Source organism: Planococcus citri, chromosome 1, assembly GCF_950023065.1.
Source record: "Planococcus citri chromosome 1, ihPlaCitr1.1, whole genome shotgun sequence".
Lineage (NCBI taxonomy): Eukaryota > Metazoa > Arthropoda > Insecta > Hemiptera > Pseudococcidae > Planococcus > Planococcus citri.
The window spans coordinates 34,809,975-34,830,257 of record NC_088677.1 but is presented as its reverse complement, the minus strand read 5'-3'; the positions used below and the strand labels follow the sequence as shown (position 1 = coordinate 34,830,257).

Below are 20,283 nucleotides of genomic sequence, written 5' to 3'. Positions count from 1 at the left end.
CTTCACTACACTGCACTGCACTGCACTTCACCAATGAAACACTATTACCGGTTTAAAACACCATCTCGTTACACGGATGTAATTTTTTTCAAAAAAGTACTGATCTCAGTCATCATATGGTATCACTTCTCAAATAACTACCTACATACATTTTTAGCGACGAACTGTTTGAGATTAAGGTTCTCTTCGCGTGTAAACATGATAAAGAAGCAGTGTTGCCAGGTCAAAATTAGAGAACTCCCCACTGAGTGTTTTGAAAACCAATGAAAAAATCCTCAAAATCCCCACTTCTATATTTTTCTTAGTAAAATCTCCCAAATAATGTAAAATGGCTAAAATACACGTGAAATTCGAGGAAATTTGATTTTAATTTTTGTTTTCTTCTTGAAATTACCTTTAAAATGAAGTATTGAAACTCTAATTTAATCGGCTTTGAATGTTTCTGTGGTCTAGTCTAGGGACAAAGCAGATATAAGATAAGCCCGCATTTTTTCATGCCCTTCCAACCAGGGTTGTATAAAAACGTGTTTTTTTTTGAAAGAAACAAAAAAAATGTTTTTTTGTTTTAACACCGTTATTTTCTCTTGTTTAAAACTGTGGTTTCAAAACGCGTTTTTTTAAACACGTTTAAAATGCGTTTTAGACACAAATTCACCTGTTTTGGGTTCACCAGTCATCAATTTTCAAGATGTGACGTCATAAAATAGCCATACCATAAGGCCAAAGAAATATTGAAAAATTGAAATCAAAACACAAAATTTGTCTCTAATAATACAGTTTGTTCAATTTCACTTTTTTTCAACAAAAAACTAAAAAAAACGTGTTTTTTTAGGAAATTGGAGTTGAAAAAAAAACACGTTTAAAACAAAAAAAAAACAATGTTTTAAACGTTTTTTTCCCTAGTTTTTTTGTTTAAAACATCGTTCTGTTTTGTTTTTCAATGTTTTAAACGTGTTTTAAACTTGTACAACCCTGCTTCCAACATGATACTTTAAAGGGTGAAAAAATTAAGATAATTTGTAATTTCTTACGCACTTACGCATTGTGCAACTGTGTTGAATTCAACTTATTTCTTTAGAAGGTGGAAAAACTGAAAGATATTGATAAAAAACGATGAAATATGACGTGATTGTGATTTTGAAAGTTTTGGAGATTAAAAAATACGAAGAGAAAGTAAAAATATTGCCCGAGCGGAGCGAGGGCAAAAATTTTTTGAGGAATTTCGTTTAAAAATAGCGTTATTCAATGAAAAAAAGTACATTTTTGTAATTAAGAATGAAAATATATACAAAAATCCCCAATTTCGCCACTTGAACGGCAATTCCCCACCTTTTCCCCGCAGCCAAAATTAGGAAGTGTAAAATCATCACTTTTGGGGATAAATCCCCACACCTGGCAACACTGTAAAGAAGCTGACAAACAATTGATCTTGATAACGTGCTCCGATAGCATTGAAAATGAATTCGTTAGGCTATGTTCAACAGAAACATATACGGAAAAAAAGTGTCCTGACTTCAAAACACATTGCATGAGTAAAGTCTAAAATGATAGCAAAATATAATTTGCTCATTTCAAAAATGGAGTAGACCTGATTGTTCTGCACTACAAAAGTGTCTATTCTTATTTTTCATTCGCACAGGCTTCACATAGAATGTTAACAGTAGGTAGTAGGTATCTCAAGTATACATATAAAAAACGCCTACCTAATTGAATTTCCTAACTACATATTCTGACAAAAATTGAAGTAAAACACCTATTCATTTAATGAAATTATATTTAAATAAATTTTCGTATACTACATTTACAAAAAGTGATGCTCTATATAAATAATTAAGCGTAAAAAAATTGCATCCGATAAACTATTATAAAACTATTTTATAATCACATTTTCCACTTCACTATAAACAATACGAGACGATAGTAAAAAGCTTTAAAACACGTTCGTAATCTTTTGAGCAATAATTAAATTTAAAAAATGTACTTGATTATTTTAAATTTATTTACGTTTTATTTCAATTAAATTAACATTCTTCAGCTTCACTACCTTCACTATCTTCTTTTCGATTATAACCCAAGCTTTTCATTTCTGAAATATAAAAACACATGAGTTGTTACTTAGACCTGTGAGTAATTAATTTGAAAACTTGAAAACAAAACAATTTTAGGAAGGAAATTTGAAAAATTATGCGGAATACCCCCGTATGCTGCTATCAAACATGAAACAAAAAAACATACATACTGGTTAAATAGGTTGTCTATTTCGCTAACTGAAGGAGTTACATGAAGAAGTGTTCGATCATATTTTAAATTTAAAAATTCAATTTTCCCTTCTTCATTTCACACAGTTGGAATTTTTGTGGAATTTCCCATGTAATTCTTGATACGTATCGAAAATTTTCACTTGCTCGTTTCATTATTTTGTTTTTTTTTCAAGGATAGGCTGAATTATGAGCAATTGAATGCGAGTAGCATTATTGATTTCAAAATAGCAAAGTAAAAGATCGTAGAGTAAAATTATCAAAGTTTTTATTCGTTAATTTCATTCATTTTCAAATTTTAATGAAATTGAAATTTTAATTCTTCTTAAAACGTAAACCCAGGTGTTTGATTCAAAAATGGACTCCAGATTTTTTAATGAGGTACTTATTAGACAAAAAGAGCAAGAAAAATTTTAGTCTTTAACGTAAAATTACTAATTTTCATTTTATTTTTTTAACGGCAGGTCTGATAAAACCCAACGCAAATAAAATCTCTAGTTTGATTTCATTTCCACTGAAATAAAAATTTACTGAAGGTCAATTAATAAAAATATATTTCGATTTCAATTTCAAATGTGATCGAGAACCCCAACAAAAATTGAAATCTGGCTTGAATTCTTTTGTTTTTGTTGTTGTTTTTTTTTAAAACAAAAAAAATATTTTTTGAATTGAACTGCTGAAAATTCGATTTGATTTGAATTTAAAATGAAACTCATTTTCAAATTTATTTGGTAAAAATAAAAATTGTCTTCAAAGTTGTTTTTTAGAAATTGGATTTGATTTCTAAATGCTCACTTCCAAGGGGAAGGGATTTCGGTCTAAACCTTTGAATTTTCACGCGAAACCACTGAAAGGTTGTACTGTACATCCCTCATTTTGCAAAAATTATCAACTCATTCCGATTTATTCTAAAATAATTGTGTTCTTTTATTTGATTTTTTTTCTAAAAAGAAAAACTTTTTTTTTACTTATTACCTAGGTAGCTTTTTTAAATTTTTTAATCAGTTTTGTTTTTATTTTGACAAAATATTAAAAATATATTTAACCATGCAGAGAAAAAGTCATAGTTTCTTGCCATCAGAAATTTTTTAAGAAATGAAGTGGATGCGAGGTTTGTTAGGTAATATGAATTATTTATTCCTCAAAAAAAAATTGTGGTAAATAACTACATTGTAGCATTCTAATCTGTGGCTTCGCAAAAATGAAAAGCACTCTGAGAATTTTTTCTGTCTCTTCAGTGAGTAATTAAAATGTTTACATACTAATAAAATGATGTAATGATATTTTATAAGCCATCAAATCCCAATAAAAAATATTTTTTATCAAACGGACCATTTTTAGTCATAAAAACATGAATCATCAGACCAATCACGTTAATTGTCTCCCAAAATTTGAAATTTTAATCAAAAATCTTCAAATCATCAAAAAGTTGTGCAAATGTCTTTATATCAAAGTTTTTTCTCTCTACAATACCCCCTCTTGAAATATGTGTTTTAGATTGGCTTCTGTTTTCAGTTTCTGAATTTGCTTTTTATGAAAAAATAATTCCTTATTCAATATTTTTCTCGTCAATGAAAGAATATGTCAGCAAACCCCTGAGGCCAAACTTGCATCAGCTTTTATTTCAATTAAGGGGTGAGAGCATTCCGCAAAAATTATTTCTCCCATAAAGGACTAGAAGGCAAACGACAAACTCAACATACACATCCTCTTTTCAAGAAAATATACATGTTACAAATTTATTATTCTGTTGTGTACTCGTATATTATTATTCGCTCAACTTTACCTTTGACGATGAGTGGATTGCATGAAAGATTTTTGAACCATTCGCGATATGGATAATCTGGCCTAATTCCACCGTATCGTTTTGGCAGATATTTCGGTTCAATAAAATTATGCAATGATTCTACGTCATTACCGTGGTTATGAATCTGTAACAATAAACGTTGCGTTAGTTATTTAAAAAACATAAACAAAAAACGCATTTTCAGACAAGTAGTACCTATCCATTTTATATACTCAAATAAATAATGCTGAATACAATGTTGTTGATAAATTGTAGTATGTACCTACTTATCTTGAAACTGGTTCATAAAACACCAGCCCCGTTTAAAGGATAGAAATAATGAAAAATTTCAACTTACTAAGTCGTAGTATCTCGTGTTTAAAAATTGTTTAAAGACTGCGAAAACCATATCGAATACCCAAGTACTGTTGATGATATGAATTGCGGTTGTTTTCATAGGGAAACTCACCTGTAAAAGTTGGTCGGATTAGTAGGTAGGTAGAGGTACGTAATTCACAAAATTTGTCAAAAGTAACATTATTAGATAAATGCGGCTTTAATTATAATTATCAATTAATTACGAGAAAATGTATCAAGCATTCTAGTACTCTGTAGTTTATTAGGCAAGATTGAAGATACCAACTTGTAGGTATACCCAACACATGATGACTAATGAAAAAAATAACACCGAATTAGGCTTAGAGTTCTTAAATAATGAAATAAGTTTTCAATTTCCTTGTTTTAAACTTTTGAAATGAATATACAATATCATACAATATACCAGATTATTTGTGTTCTGCTAATGCTTATACTTGTGAGCTGACGGCTTTAAAACAAGACATTTTCCACGTAACTTCAGCATATTGCATTACAAATAATAAGAAAACCGTGTTTCGCGTTGCACTTTAAAATCATATAAAAGTAGGCATAAAAAGTGAGCTGCGAGTTGATTAAACGTGTAAAACATTTCGCAAAGAAAGAAAGAAAAAAATAATATATAAATACAATTGCGGAGTTGGGAGTTCGTACGAAAGATTATACCGTTGTCAATTATGCAATTGCTTTTTTCTTTTGATGATTTACGATTGGTGTGCATGATACAAGTTCGAAAAAAAATTACATAGGTTGGTAGCCGTTGGGTAGGTAATAAATCCTATGATAGGTATACTTACTCCCATCAGATCCAAAACTTTCGAAGCTACTGATGGTGTTACATGCCAGGCTTGCTGGAGACCGAAATTTTCAAGGTCGAAGATCACAAGACCGCCTAAAATTTGGGCTCTGGGTTCTAGAATTCCGAGTTCCAAAACAGCCAGAGCTGCTTTGAAAATTTCATCCATATCGAAATCATTCGGATTCCAATTACCTGTAAAATTTTCAGTATAATTATCAATGTACGTAGTAAAGAAATTATCCTAATAATGGAGCGAATAAATCACCTAATCTAAAAATCATTATCCTTCTTCCATTTTGATCTCTGTAAGGTAATACGCTTAAAATATCAGCATCTCCGATAAATCCCAAATCTAACGGATTCACATCCTTGTAATACTCTGGATTGTTTTCTCGAAAATTATGATAATTCACGAACTGCAAACACGTCAAACATTAAGAAAACTCTATTAAGCATAAAAAACAACAAACAAATAGGTAATTTAAACGCGCCATGTTTCATAAATGAGACAAAATTCTACGCATAAAAACAATGTGTTAATAAATGGAGCATGAATATCAATTGCTGATATTTTTAAATAAATAATTCGACTAAGTGAAGACATCGTCGTTATGTTATAAAAGTATAAAATTAAATTAAAGTGTTTCATAATGAAACAGGCATCTACCAACTATTATAGTGTCCGCATTTTTTTGGTGCATAATTAAAACGAAGAATCGTATGCTATGTAGCTAATTAATTAAGTCAGACAATAGAGATTGTGATTTTATTTTTAGATTTCAATGATAAAGAATTTTGTATCTATTTTGTTCGCTTTATAGTATCATTAAATGAATTAAAATTCTAAAAAGATATATTTTTGGAAACCGATGATGAATTTCAATTAAGAAAACAATCTATGCGCTTACCTATACCTGTCTAATGCTGCCGTTGCTTTTACTGTTTCGTTCATTAATTTGTGATGAGTAAATTCTCTAACAATATTTTAAAATTTTATCGGTAGATACCTACTTATCGAATTTATTATTTTTATATCAAAAGGGAGAAAACTTTTCAATTCTTTAACGAATCATTAGTTGCATGACCATGAAGAAATGATCGTGAGACATCTAGAGTACAACATCACATTGCATAGTGGGTACCTCTACCTATAACCTTCCTTGAACGGGTGAACTTGAGGATACATAGAAAGAAAATCGTCCGTGTGCATTAATTCTGCACACATTAAATTTAACTTATTAAATAACTAAGAGAGTGAATGTATAATTGAAAATGATATGTAGATTTTTTTCCTTCTAAAACACCTCTGTAACTAACTGTAATGTGCGACCTTTTCTGTATTTATGAAAAATTCCACAATTTTGTACCATTTACAGATAATGAACTATATTTCTTGTACAGTGTTGAAGGCTGGTTAGAAAAATTACACTGCGTATCTAATACACGTTCGTTGTGTATGATTATAAATACTTTCTCTATTTGCGGTATTTATGTAATAATGAGGAAAAAAGTGCTGCGATTGAGTAAAATTCAGCGATGCTGTAATTTAGTATAATTTTTGTAAAACGATTTATCTACGCATCCATTCAGATCAATTTTGTAATGAATTAATCGAGCCAAGTGTTTCGATTGAATGGAGAAATGTCGACAATGAAAACAATACTTACGCATCCTAAATACCACCTACAAGTGCAAAGCTGAATGCCTAGGTAGGTACCTATTAGGCAAGTTGCTTTTGAAGACACTGTATATTATAATCATCAATTGGAATTAGTTCCCTAAAGTGTATCAAAATTTCAAATAAAATGCTCACCAATCGAAATGCTGATTCAACTCTGTAATTTCTTGCTCTTAAAAAACGTAGAAGAAATTCATCGTCCATCCTATGTGGCGTTATATCGGCTTTTTCTGAAAACACAAATACGAACATTTCAATTTTACTAAGTCGTAATTTTACCCTTGAGTTTTATTAAATTTGGATAGGTAGACTATTTGTATCAAAGGAAACCTTAAATGTTACTACTTATGGCAAAGGACAAGTCTACCCACTAAAATATCATTTTACTAGTAAATACAACAGTTTAGCAAGTCATTAAAACAAATATAATGTAATGTATTATTACTCTCGGAAGCGTAAAATAACCTTACTATATGCTCTAATTAAAGAAATATCATTCTGTTTAAACCATTACACTTGTTTACATATAAGTTCGTTAAAAGCTTTTCACGCATCATACATTATCAAGAATATTAATTTTTTCGTAGAATAATTACATTTGTATCTCATATACTCGTACTTCACCTACATAAAATGCATTCACACGAATGAATTAGGAAACATCATACTATCATTGTATAAGTATTGTGTCTGTTTTCTCCGAAGATTTTACATACAGCTTATAATAAATCACAAATATCCTGAAATCTTTTTCTTGCGAGAGCAAAAAATGAAGTACCTATACTCGTACCTACTCACTTTTTGCTAAGTAAATGAGTATGTTTTTAAAAAATCACGGCTCTTGTCAGACAAAAGTGCTCGTAGTTCTTTAATTTTATGCGATTTTCTTGTAGGAAGTCAAAAAACTGTCTCGTTCAGATTTTAATTGCAACCAAACCAACATATGTATAAGAAAACCTATTTGGTTAAGAGCCAGAACAAAGAATATGGAGCTCGTATTAATTTAGTAGGTCTAAACGCCTAAATTGTTTGTTCAGTATAGAAAAATCGAGTAAAACAATTGGTGATCTCCTATTTTTCGCCTTGTTCTCTTCATTAAAACATTCAAGAAGTTTATTTTTTGGCGCAAATCGAAACAAGAAAAAATAATAAACATTGAAGATCACAAAAATGTATGAAAAGAGGAAGAGGGAGAGAACGATTTGCCCTGGGTTTCGATTTTTTGTGGGGCTCGAAAATCGGACATGTGTAATTCGCCTAGGACTAGGTATAGGTAATGGATTACCTACCAATTTATTGTACAGATGCCCGAGGTAAGTAAATTGTAACTCGCTCCGCATCTTCAGCAAAAATACGTGATTTTGGTATTTTTTTTAAATTTACAATTTTGAACTTGAAAAAAAAACAATAAATTTTTCAATTTAATTCCATGTAAGTAGGTAAAAAAATACACAAAGCCATTTTGGCGCGAAATTCAAAGTTGGAAAGAATCCCCCCTACTCCCCCCCATTTCATGTTATTTACTAATGTATTGATGAAAGCTACCTGCAGAACGTTTTAAAAAATTTCCACTGACTGACGTTACATTCTATCTCATCCTCCTTGTCTGAAATTTAATCATCAAGAAAAACAAAAAGAAAAAAGAAAACTCGCGTGTTCGCAGTTAAGAAAACTGATCTATTTAAACAATGGGTAGGTAAGATATCCAGCAGTGCTTCAACACATATTAACCTTGAAAGAGTAGGAAAAAAATCAAGGTTCCAAGTGTGAACTATAATTGGGAGCTCGTTCGTTACACATTAGCTTTAATCTTTGAGTTATTATACTAAACTAAACCTGTGGTTAGGTATTTATTATAACATTACGAACACAAATAATAATCATAGTGCGGATAGGTCGATGGATACATTAGGAGTAACAACGAGGAAAAAGGTTTGCTGCAGTTGTCATTAAAAAGTCAATTTTTCTGAATTATTAAACGTGGTCTTGGGTAACAATGAATAAACAAAGAAAAATTCTTGATGAGTAGGTATTAGGTACATTAGATTAAATCATATTTAGTAAACTGTGGAGCAGAAAATATAAGTACATAATACGGGATACGAGTAGACGTAAACACTCCTCGCCTCCTTACACCATAAATCGAAATACCTACTCGTGTATTCTTCACTCGTCGAATTACGAGTATTTAAGACTTCGAGAGGTACAATTCGGGCATGAAAATTGATATTTCTCAACGAATATTGGCGGGATGAATTCAAATTTATCGGAATTCAGATCTGTTGTTTTTATTATCCCAGCGAATCGTTTACGTAAATATAAAATGAATCGCAAATAAAATTCACTTTTTGAACTTTGAGCTAAACTGATAGGTGTTGAGGACTATCGATAGGTACATTATTAGTTCAAAATATTATACGCCGATTAACTACGTAAATCTCGACGTTACAGTTATCGAATAGGTACGAGTAGATAAAAAAAAAAAACTCACCATAAATCATATCTTGTAATTCTGAAATAGTTCTAGTTTTGATTTCCTCGGTTTCTCCCAATTCAGTCTTAGCATATTCTTCAACTTCGGGTGGAATGGTCTCTAAATCTAAATCCGCCATCACATCATCCAGATCTCCAATTTCTTCTTCGTTATCCGAATAGTTTGGCATTTTGATATCTGTTTTTGAAAAAACAAAAAAACGGAATATTCCATAAAAATCGGAACCTTGTTTGTAGCAAATCGTAACCTTAATAATGAAATAAAATAATTTAAAACATATTTGATTTCATTTCGACCTTATATTTATTACTTCCGCGATTTTTTTTTTGTAAATGTACGAACAGTTATGACGCCGAATACGCATATTTTTTTCTTCATCAAATACATGGGTACCTACGTTGAAAAAACCGGTTGAAAAGTACCAAGTTGAAAGAATCCATTGACGACATTGGTGATTCCGATTTCGGTCTTTGGTGTAATGCCTAACGAGTTATTTTCATGTTGCCAGTAGTATTAATAAACTTGAAAAGGTAATGTGACTCATAGCTAGGTAATGGAAAAAATTACGAGTTCAAAGGGTGGCTATCTCCAGGGGTAAATGTAAGAAGCTGGTGCCTACTGCCTACATATAAAATCTTGGTTAAATTTATATCGATACAGTTTATTTTTCGAGATTCGATTGAATCAATCGTATAAAAACGATATTGGAATTATTCACTCCCAAGGCCACAAGTGTGTGTAAGATAAAAAAAACCATCATGAACTCGCTCCATCTACAAAACAATTCTGGGATTATTCCGGTTACATGTCGGTTTATTGTTCCCGGCTTATTTCCTTTTATAAAAGATAAAGAAAAGTACAAGGTGCGAACATATGTCATAAACTGGTTTCGTTTGCAATTGTAATTGATGGTTTTGAACTGAGCGTATTTTTTTTTTAAATTAGCGATGTTTTGCTAGTTCTTAGGGACGTTAGAAGTTCGTTTTAGAGAAGGCATAAGTTTATGTGGGTGTATGACGTACGCAAAGTTGTAATTATAACACAAAATGAAGATATTAAGAAATTCATCAGTAGGAAAATTCTAGCTCTGTTGTACATACCCGTCGCTTTGTAGCTGACAAAGGGAAATTTCTTCAACATGGACTTCATAACTTAAGGTTAATAGAAAATATCGATGCAAAGATTAAACTTTCGCTTTAAAAAAATCCCCCAAAAAGAGGCCCAATGTTGAAAAACTGTAGTAAAACAATAACAAGAAATTCCCATAAATGGAATTTTTTCTAGGACTGCTATACTTAGTGTGTTTTTCAAGTTTTAATTTTTGAGACACATTTAAAAAAAAAAAATTTAGAACGTAAACTTATTTTTCATGAAACTGAAAACGCACATCTGTACCTACCTAGTGCATACTGCTTACTCACATATTTAAGATTAAGTAATTTTTTCATCGGTATAGACACCTCTGGTTTATTTACATACCTAAAATATTCGCATGCACGTCCTAATTGATTAGGAGAATATTTTACTTAAATTTCAAAGCAAATTCACTGACTTAAAAAACCATATCAATTCACTTTGATCAGATAGATGTGTACCCATGCCATAGGTACGCAGGTAGGTATTATCTCATGTGAATAAACAATAAAGATCAAGGATAAAACTCGACTAATTTGGGTATAGTACACTGGAAATATAATTATGGCTACATAATAAATCATAGTCCCCTATAAATATACTTGTACATACATACATACATACATAGTTCATAAAGAATCCTAATTATGAGGTAAAAAGGAAATGTTTTTTCCTCTTCATAAAATGGCAAAAAAACCAGTACGAGTTCGGATAAAGCTATAAATTATTGCAAAAAATGTTAAAAATTAAGCACGAGAAATATGTTTGATGATAGATCTAAAAATTATTTTGCGAAATATGCGATAGATTTTATATTTATGACTTTTCGGTAGGTATGCATTTTTAAATTTGAAAAAAGCAAGAATTTTAATTTCGTAATGTTGATAAATCAGAAGATATGATGCTTTTTGATTGCATAGGTAAATTGAAAGAAAACAGAAACAGATCTAGCTGACATTGAAAAACATATCACAGAAGATTACTTACATTTCTATTGTTTTTTTTTTATAACTATGCGAACTTTTTTCATTTAATCATTCTGAAATAGCCCAAGGATCATTTACTATGACACCCTGGAAAAAATAATTCTTATACATGGTAACTCTCTTTGCATCCAACTTTTTGTATTTGCCCACACCGTTATGAATAATTAAGAATTACCCACCTGTTCATCATTCAAGTACATCTATTTTTGAAAAAAAAACATTGAATTTTTTTTCGAAGGTTGGCATGTGGACATTTTATTTTTAAATGATAACAACTAGGTTTTAAGAGGCTGACTGAGAAAAAAAAATGAAAAAATGAAATATTGAAATTTCTTATAATAGGAGTAATCAAGTTGTTTCCCTACTTATAGTCACTGATTTTACTATGATTTTGTAGACCTACATACTCGTATATAGGGTACCTCATCAAAGATATTTAGCAAGTCAATTGAAAAATTAAAAGTTCTACAGGGATTTAAATTTTTCAAAGTTGGTCCGAAATTACTAATTGATGAAAAAATCAAATACTTGATACCTACACAATGAATACTCCAGAAAACATCGTATTCGGTTAAATTTAACCGATATCTAAAAATTTTATTTCAAAATTATCTAGGTATTAAATTTTTGCTGAAAAAAGGAGGAAAGAATTTTAAAATTTGAAAAAAATTTGACAAATACCTGAAGTAGTCTCCTTTGAAAAAATTGACTCAAAAGTTCATAAAAGCAATATGTAAGTAAGTAAGTAAGTAAGTAAGTAAGTAAGTATATAACTTACAAAACTAAAATTGAAAAAATTTTAAATCTCTACCCAAAAATCCCAAATTCAAATTCTATAGAACATAAAATAAAATCTCATCATCTCGTGATTCCAAAGTTTATTGGAAAAAATTTACGAATAAATTATCTTGAATTTATCAATGGAAAAATAAACCAGTTCCTCCTACATTGTAAAAGTATGTCAAAATACGGGTTTTTTCATCAAGTTACTCACGAGGGATTTTTTTTAGAATTTCATTATTTGCTCGGTTAACCATCATATACCCATGGCAGACTCATTTATATGTACAATTGAATATTGATTGCGGCGATGAATCAGAAGCGATCCTTGTACATAGGTATAGGTATACATTTTATGGTGGAAGAAAAAGAGTTCAAAAATATGAGAACTTCTTTTTTGCAATGTTTGTTTTCCTAGACTTTTGATCTTCTTTTAATCTGCGCTGAACGCAAAAATTTTGTGTTTTTTCCCTCTGAAGTACTGCGCCAGGAGGAGCAACGCTTGTATTTGTCTCTTTAAGCACAACTCTAATTCGTGATTGATCTATTCAATTCATGAAGGAGATAATATACTCATACATGCTAAAAAAATTAAAATATTAATTAAGTATCACGACCCTTATTCCTTTTGCAAATTATTTCATAATGTAACTTTTGAATCTCTAACTATCGTTCTTAAAATTCAAGGGTTCTCCTGGAATTCATCTCAGCAACTGATAGGTACGTCAAGTAGGTAGGTACCTATCTACATACGTAAAAGACATTCAGGCCTATACGTTACACCAGTGACCAGATCATTATCTGCTCCAATCAATCTACCCATAAGTCGTTGAATTTTGTAATATTTCTTAACGTGGATGATGATTTGAAATTTTTATACATGCTTAATACTTTGAAATTAATGCGAGAACAATACACGATGGCACAGGTATGCTTTTAAAATTCGCGTAATTATCAGTAATTTTTAATACAATTAACTATAAAAAAACCGGTTCGTATTTGTAACGGTATAAAAACCACAAAATCGTGTAAGAACGCGAAAAATATTCATCTCGAGTGTAATTTTTGTGGCAATTGGCAACGGTGTAATACCTACGCGTAATTGTTGAGTGTCATTACCACAGAGGTTAATACCTTTAAAATCAAAAACCGATTCTACCGCTTTTATGTGAATTAATTTGGAAATATAAAGAAGAAAAATGGTGATAAAATTCAAGCTCTGATGGTGGTCAAGCAGGCATTGTTTCAAAGTAGGTGATTTAAAATATTGAACGTTATTTATTTGACGAAAAGCGCGAGTGATTTTTTAACAAATTAATTCGTGTGGAGTTGGTCCTTGGCCACAACACGTGGAACGAGTATGAATGGAATGAAAGGGATAAGGATGGGTAAAAAAAAATCAAAGAGGTGAAAATTAATAGGTATCAATAATTTTTAAGTAAACGTACTCGTACATATATACAAGTTGTTTATCAATGAATGGTCATACCAATGCATTTTGTTGACTTTTAGATATAGTTACTCGCATAATTATTAACCCCGATTTCCGTCATATCGTAATCAAAATAGATCTGTTGTTTTTTTTTTTAAAAGACATTTGACCTTGACCTTTCCCCGATTTTTCATTTATTGAAAGGGTAACACTGATTCAAAAAAGCACAGAGGTTTTGTACACATGGTAGTTGTGATCTCCAAATATAACATGGTATGATGGTAGCAGAGCATGGTTTACTTTTCAAATTGAAAAAATGCGTAGCAATGTTGAGCCGCTATACGTAAGAGCCAAATTTTTGTTGTTAATCTTCATGGTAAACAAAGATCAATTACTTTGATGCCTGCCTCTTCGAAGCTCGCATTCTTATAGGTGCTAAGTGCTTCAAGAAAATTGTTCCTCGCTTCCTTCGGATAGCCACCTCCCTTTCCTGTAGTGGTACACCCTTTTGGAGTTCGCCTTTGCACAGTATGGTGTCTGCGTGTCTGCAAAGTACGTAGTTCCTCACTTCGCTCAAACTAACTCAAACCATCCCTCTCACATTGTTCATGTACCTAGCTCACTCTTTCCGGGCTCAATCGCTTTTTAATGAGTGATTTAGTCAAAGTGGCTCCTCCCTTCACTTGGATCCAAGATATTCTTTCTTCTTAAAGATAATTTTTCAACACCTGATCAAGATGTTTGTCTCTAAATTGTTATCAATTTGCGCCATAGAAAATCCGTGCGAAACTTCGATGAACAAATTCGCACATCCAACTTTCAAAATCTGGTTAGATTCAATTTCATATCAAAATGCACGTTTTATTTTCACAATTTACATTAAATAAAAGCCAAGAAAACTTGTTATTAGCCTACATTTGAGCAATAAAATGTTTAATTTTGACCGGTATCTCGTCGAATGCAAGTTCTTCGGTGATTATAGCATCTATTCAGTTTTCCAAATGGCGTTAGTGAGCATTAATAAATGTGCAGAAATTAGATGCTGAGCGGCTAAATAGTACATTTTATGATCAAGGCGCCACGTAATATTATGCACAGGCACAAACAGCATACAGATTACATAAATAAGATATCGAGAGGTGTAGCTGAAACACCTATAGTTGTGTAGAATACTTGCGAATGCACTATAATAGGTACCTACCTACCTGCAATCCGAATGATATCTACTTTCATTCTGCCTTTTAAAAAGTGATTTTTTTTACTCAATTTTTCAAACAAACGAATAACGAGCCAAGCGAAATTTCACGCTAATTACGTCGATCAGAAATTTGATCTTTGTTTATAGTGAGGTAGCTATATATATGTAAGTATATGGACTATGGAGATATATTTGACAACACTGTTGGCTACTTGATGACCTAAACCGATGAACTTGGGCTCGATTCTTTAAAACACCGTAACATTCAATATTTGGTCATAGACACGGCTTAATTTTGGACATTATCAATATTTTAACACGTTTATTTTTTTCATCCACGTATTCAATTATATCCGGCGAATTAGCCAGTTGAAAATTTCGTAATTCTGCTTCTTCTGTAGCAGTAGCAAGTAATGCCTAGTTATTTCTTCGCTTTGGCGAATTTTACGAACATGTACGCATATTTTTTAAATTAACTACGCGAATATTTTCTTTGATTAATTCTCGCGAGGAGATTCTTCGCCATTATTGTATAGACCTAGCATCTAGCAAGAGCAACGTAGGTATTAATTTTCATTGACTGGAATTAACAATATGATATTTGTAAATCAGACGGATTCAATTCGCGAAGAAAGCAGGAAAGGCGATTAATTAATTGTACCTAATTAAAGATAGGTACCTATCATTACAAGTCTCACATATCTACATTAGTGACTTGGCGATTTCGAGACCCTTATTCTAGTCAAACAGCATCGAAAATTCGACATCGAACTTGAAGTTCCTTCGCTTGCGATACCATACCTACCTACAAAAGTATTTATTGCAATTGTCTGTCGTACAGTTAAGTCAGTCGGGTAGTGTTTCTCATCAAGTGAGTAAATAGGGTATATTAGGAATGTGAAGGTATATTTATACGAAACCATTATCGTCGGGTCATGAACATAATAACCGTTGTAGTGTACAGAAGCGTTTAAAATTGCATTTCTTCAGTTGCGGTTTCAAATGAGATACACGAGTAGGTAGGATTTTTTTCAGTTTTCATTAAACAAAAAAATATTGTTGGCTCGTGCGTTATCTAATAGCCAGACCGTTTTTTTCTTTTAGCATAATGATAAAGCAATTTTGATGTTATTGATCTGGCTAGACAGTGGACAATCGAGGATTGATAACAGTAGCCTTTTATCACATCTTTGGATGTATAAGTAGGTAAGGTTTCGTTGGTAATAATAAAATGGATTGATAGAATTGATATTGCATGCGGTTAATTTTCAATCATTGTCAAATTACTGGAATTAAAATACTTTGGTAGATAGGTAGGTAGGTACTAGGTAGGCACATAAAAAAGTATATTACGATTTGCGTTCAAAATTTAAGAATTTTCGCATTGGATTTGCGGCGAGAAATTCTAAAAGTATAAATTGAAGTATAAGCAAAAAATATTTACATATTAATTGTTTTAGTGAAATAAAAAGCCAAATTTTTTTCTCCAAAATTTATAAGTACCTTATTAGGTGCATTGAAAAATAAGCTGAGGAGGTATTTCTTTCAAATTGCACAGCAATTGCCAAACTGACTACCTAGTAATCGACTCGTTCGAATGCTTAACATCGATAAACCTGTCTACATAAATATCTTTAGAAAATATTTTCCAAAATTGTTTTACTTTAAGGTACCTATAATCAACATTTTTAACCTATTCGACTGATAAATTTGAGTCCTAGCTCATTTACTTATGCTGTCTTTTGCAGGAGTGCTTAAGAAATGTTTTCAAATTTTCCCCCTATTTTTGGCGAAAAAAATTCAAGCATTAGCATTCCACCTCGTTTGGATAAAATTTTAGCAAAATATTAATATTCTTGATACCTATGCCAATTTTGAATTTTTTCAAAATTTTATAAAACTCGAAAAGGGAAATTATTGAGCCTCTGAATTTTATTTGCATCCTGATGTTTCATCATGACTACAAATATTTATAAAAATAGCCTATTATTTGCAAATAAATTGGTCAGAAATGTTTTTAATACCTATGTAAATACCTGTATCTATCTATATTTTTATCCAGCTTGACCTTGTAAAGCAGTTGTAAGCATATTTCAAAATAAAATTTTTCTGAGTTTTTCTCATCTCATAATTATATACGTACATTTTTTCGCATTTTCAAGCAAAGGAAACAGTAAAAAAGTCAATTTGTCTAAATTTTTTCTATAAGCATCTTGGGGGCAAATTTTGAACTCCAAAAATCAGGAAAACTATTTTTGGGGGAGGTTGAGGGACGAAAATTTTCATTTTCACAAAAATAATAACAATAATGCACTTTTAATGGCCGAAATATCCCATGCACCCCCCCTCCCCTCAAAAACCTTTCAAATCGTAGAACAAATGAATTTTATTGATATGATAACAATACCTAACACGTAGGTATTTTTATTTTGAAAACATTGAACATGAAGTAATTCCTCTGAATCTGACAGCACAGCACTGTCAGTGGCGTAGCCATAGATCATAGATGGCAAAAAAGTTGAATGACCGCCTTGCTGATGAAAATTTACGATGAATTTTTAGGTATATTATAAAAAATTTGTCTGAAACAAACTTTTTTGCGGGTGTTCAAAAATCTTGTTATGCCCTCATTTGGAAACATCCTGATTAATCTATCAAACGCAGTGGTTATCAAAATCGAAATGATAACATCTTATCAAATTAGAACGCCATTAAATTATTAACCGAAATGTGTTGCGATGCGCAAGAGAATTCATGTATGTAGAAATATTTTACTCTCAGAATCTACGTGGTTTTCTTTGCTTGGGTTTTTTAGATGAAATTTTCTAATCCGCAAATAAGCTTAGGAATGAATCATACGGTGGGATAAACGTTTTGTTCTTTGTTTTGCACGTGCGTGTTGCCGGATAATGTGGTCAACTATCCTTATACCTAAATCTGTTGGATTCTAAAGTATTAAATTGATCATTGATAATATGTTTTTGTTCAATTACCCTTCATGGAGTATCTTTATATTGATACCGGTGGCTTCGAATTGTTTCGATGAAATTACACGTGACAAATACCCTTTGATCAAGAATGGTAGGTAGGTAATAGATTAGCCCCTTACTAATACATATTATGTTCAATTTATGGGAGTTCATATTTACCAACACTTCTAGTCTATTCTACAAAGATACGGTAAGTTTGAAGTTGAAAACTTACTTGCGAATAAATTTTGCTCACAAGTTCAAGAATAGCAATTCTTTTGAGCATAGGTATTACCAAAGCATAATACCTAACGATCCTCACGTGGTACTTTTCAACCACAATATTTGACGAATATAAGTTAGAATGGAGATTATAGCTCAAGCAATGCTCTCAAATAGCCAAAGGAATTGCAGTCGGTTAAAAATTTAAATGACTACTTAAAAAGTTGAAAACATTGACCTGCATCAAACTTACATATTTTACGTAGGTATAGAAGATGTGTTTGTGTATCTAAACCGAAGTCTATGAACTCTCAAAATGAATTTGTAAATAAACATAGAGTTACCTATTCCAAAACTCAAGCACAATTTTTAAATAGCGTGTTTTTTTCAGGTAAGTGGTAAGATGTAAAAAATTATTCAGTTCATACAGAAACATGTCTCTCTGGTTGAAAAGACGTTACAGGTTTAATTACCTACGTTCATTCCCGGAAAAATTGGGTTAGCTGTAGGTACTCGAGTAAAGAATTACTCCAAGTTGACTTGTATATTCATATGCTAATACCATGACAAATTGATAAAACGGATATTTTTGCAATTTAGTTTCAAAATATCAATTATAACTTATCTTACTGCCATATCTAGAATCTAGATTGTGTTTAATCCTTAAGGCAGTGCAAAAGTAGCTACTGAAGTTACGATTATCTATAGAATTTTAGACACAATTACCTTACCTATCGAGAAATCTTCGACACTTATTTCTACAATTCACCAATATTCACAACAACAACAAAAAAATCACCAAAAAATAAAAATAACTTACCCTAATTCAAAAATATAAACAAACGTATTCGGTATAAAGTTTTCAAACGTTACGTAGTTTTCATTAAAATTAAACGAACTCGCAGAACCGGTCCACCACTAACTGTAAGTCAAACCTACATTACACGAATCGAAGTGCATTGTACGAGATAATTCCAAAGCACACGCATTCCCCCCAAACGAACCTGCTCCCACTAAATTTTTCATTCAACCTTGCAACGCAATCTCCCGTGGAACTTTTTTTTATTAATTTTTTTGCAGTGTGATGCTCGATTAATATATACTTACTTACGCAGCAACTAGTCAATTAAGCTGTACAGAAATTCAAACTAGGCATGTTTTGTTTATCGTATATCAGGAGGAATAGATCCGTGTTTTCATAGACGTAGGTACGTTTGTTGTGAAAATTGTTTTGAAAATATTCACTTCTGGTGGTATTTTTTTCTAAAATAGGTACAGTAAATTACCTTCGTTTGGAATTGAAGAAATAAATATAAACGCATATAGGTATAGGCATTGCTACTCGTATAAAGTGGAACTTGCCTGTATCGATGTTTAATGCGTACTTTGGTTTCATAAAAATTACCTATTTGTTCGCATTTCAATTCATCGTACAACTGAAACATACTCATCATGAAAAAATACCTATTTTGGTAAAAATTCGAATTTACCAGCAGCATTTGGATCAAGTTCATCAGCATTTGATCTTTACCTACTTCGAATGCACTTTTCGATAAATACAGCGATGAATCATCAATTCATCATTAGGCACATATCAAACACTTACTTTTACTTATATATATACTCATTCATCATTGTACAGTATTGTTATGTGATTTACTAGACTTGTTCTAGATTTAATTACTGTTTACATTTAGATGCAATCTTGCAAAAGGCTTTGCAAACCGACCTGGTTAACCTAAACTATTCGCATGAACAGACCGGATATCCAGTATACCTTGAAATAATGCCAAGATTCTTCCGATTCTTACTTTTTTTCTAACCTTCCGCCTTTGGTCGTAAGCGAAGAATCGTGTTAAAAACTCATAAATAAATCGATACATAATCACCCAAGAGCGGTAGCTCTGTAGATCCATTCTTGTTTAAAGGTAATGACCTCGTTCCTTTTTTCCAATAGATATACTGTGCGCAAACTTGTCTTGGAAAATTTTATTCAATCGTATTAATTTATCCGAATGCATAGATAAAAATACACATTCGACTAGATTAGTTGATTTTAAATTGATGCATTTGTTGATTAAGTATGTGAAGGTTATTTAAGTATGGTGATACAGAAATTGGTCGTTGGTGTCAAATGACAATATTATTGCCGAATTGGAATTGGACCACTCT

General features: G+C 31.4%; 2 protein-coding genes across 4 annotated transcripts in view; one reads left to right on the top strand and one right to left on the bottom strand.

Annotated features, from left to right (window-relative positions):
• Positions 1-1,756: 1,756 nt before the first annotated feature.
• LOC135831619 (alpha-tocopherol transfer protein-like) lies at positions 1,757-19,095 on the bottom strand. 3 transcript variants are annotated; one of them, XM_065344239.1, is made up of 8 exons: positions 18,838-19,095; positions 9,388-9,567; positions 7,032-7,126; positions 5,484-5,634; positions 5,217-5,410; positions 4,403-4,513; positions 4,045-4,189; positions 1,757-2,086 (listed from the first exon to the last, which is right to left on the bottom strand). In XM_065344239.1, exons 2-8 carry the CDS (start codon positions 9,557-9,559, stop codon positions 2,022-2,024), a joined length of 933 nt encoding a protein of 310 aa, XP_065200311.1. In that variant the 5' UTR covers positions 9,560-9,567; positions 18,838-19,095; the 3' UTR covers positions 1,757-2,021. The 3 variants fall into 3 exon arrangements, with proteins under 3 accessions (XP_065200311.1, XP_065200310.1, XP_065200309.1); XM_065344238.1 differs by having other exon boundaries at positions 18,843-19,094; XM_065344237.1 differs by having other exon boundaries at positions 18,932-19,093.
• Positions 17,881-20,283, top strand: part of LOC135831617 (clavesin-2) — a 37,069-nt gene continuing 34,666 nt past the window's right edge. Inside the window, exon 1 of the mRNA XM_065344232.1 lies at positions 17,881-18,001. Coding sequence (XP_065200304.1) covers positions 17,896-18,001 — 106 coding nt within the window. The 5' untranslated portion in view covers positions 17,881-17,895. The remainder of the gene's footprint in view (positions 18,002-20,283) is intronic.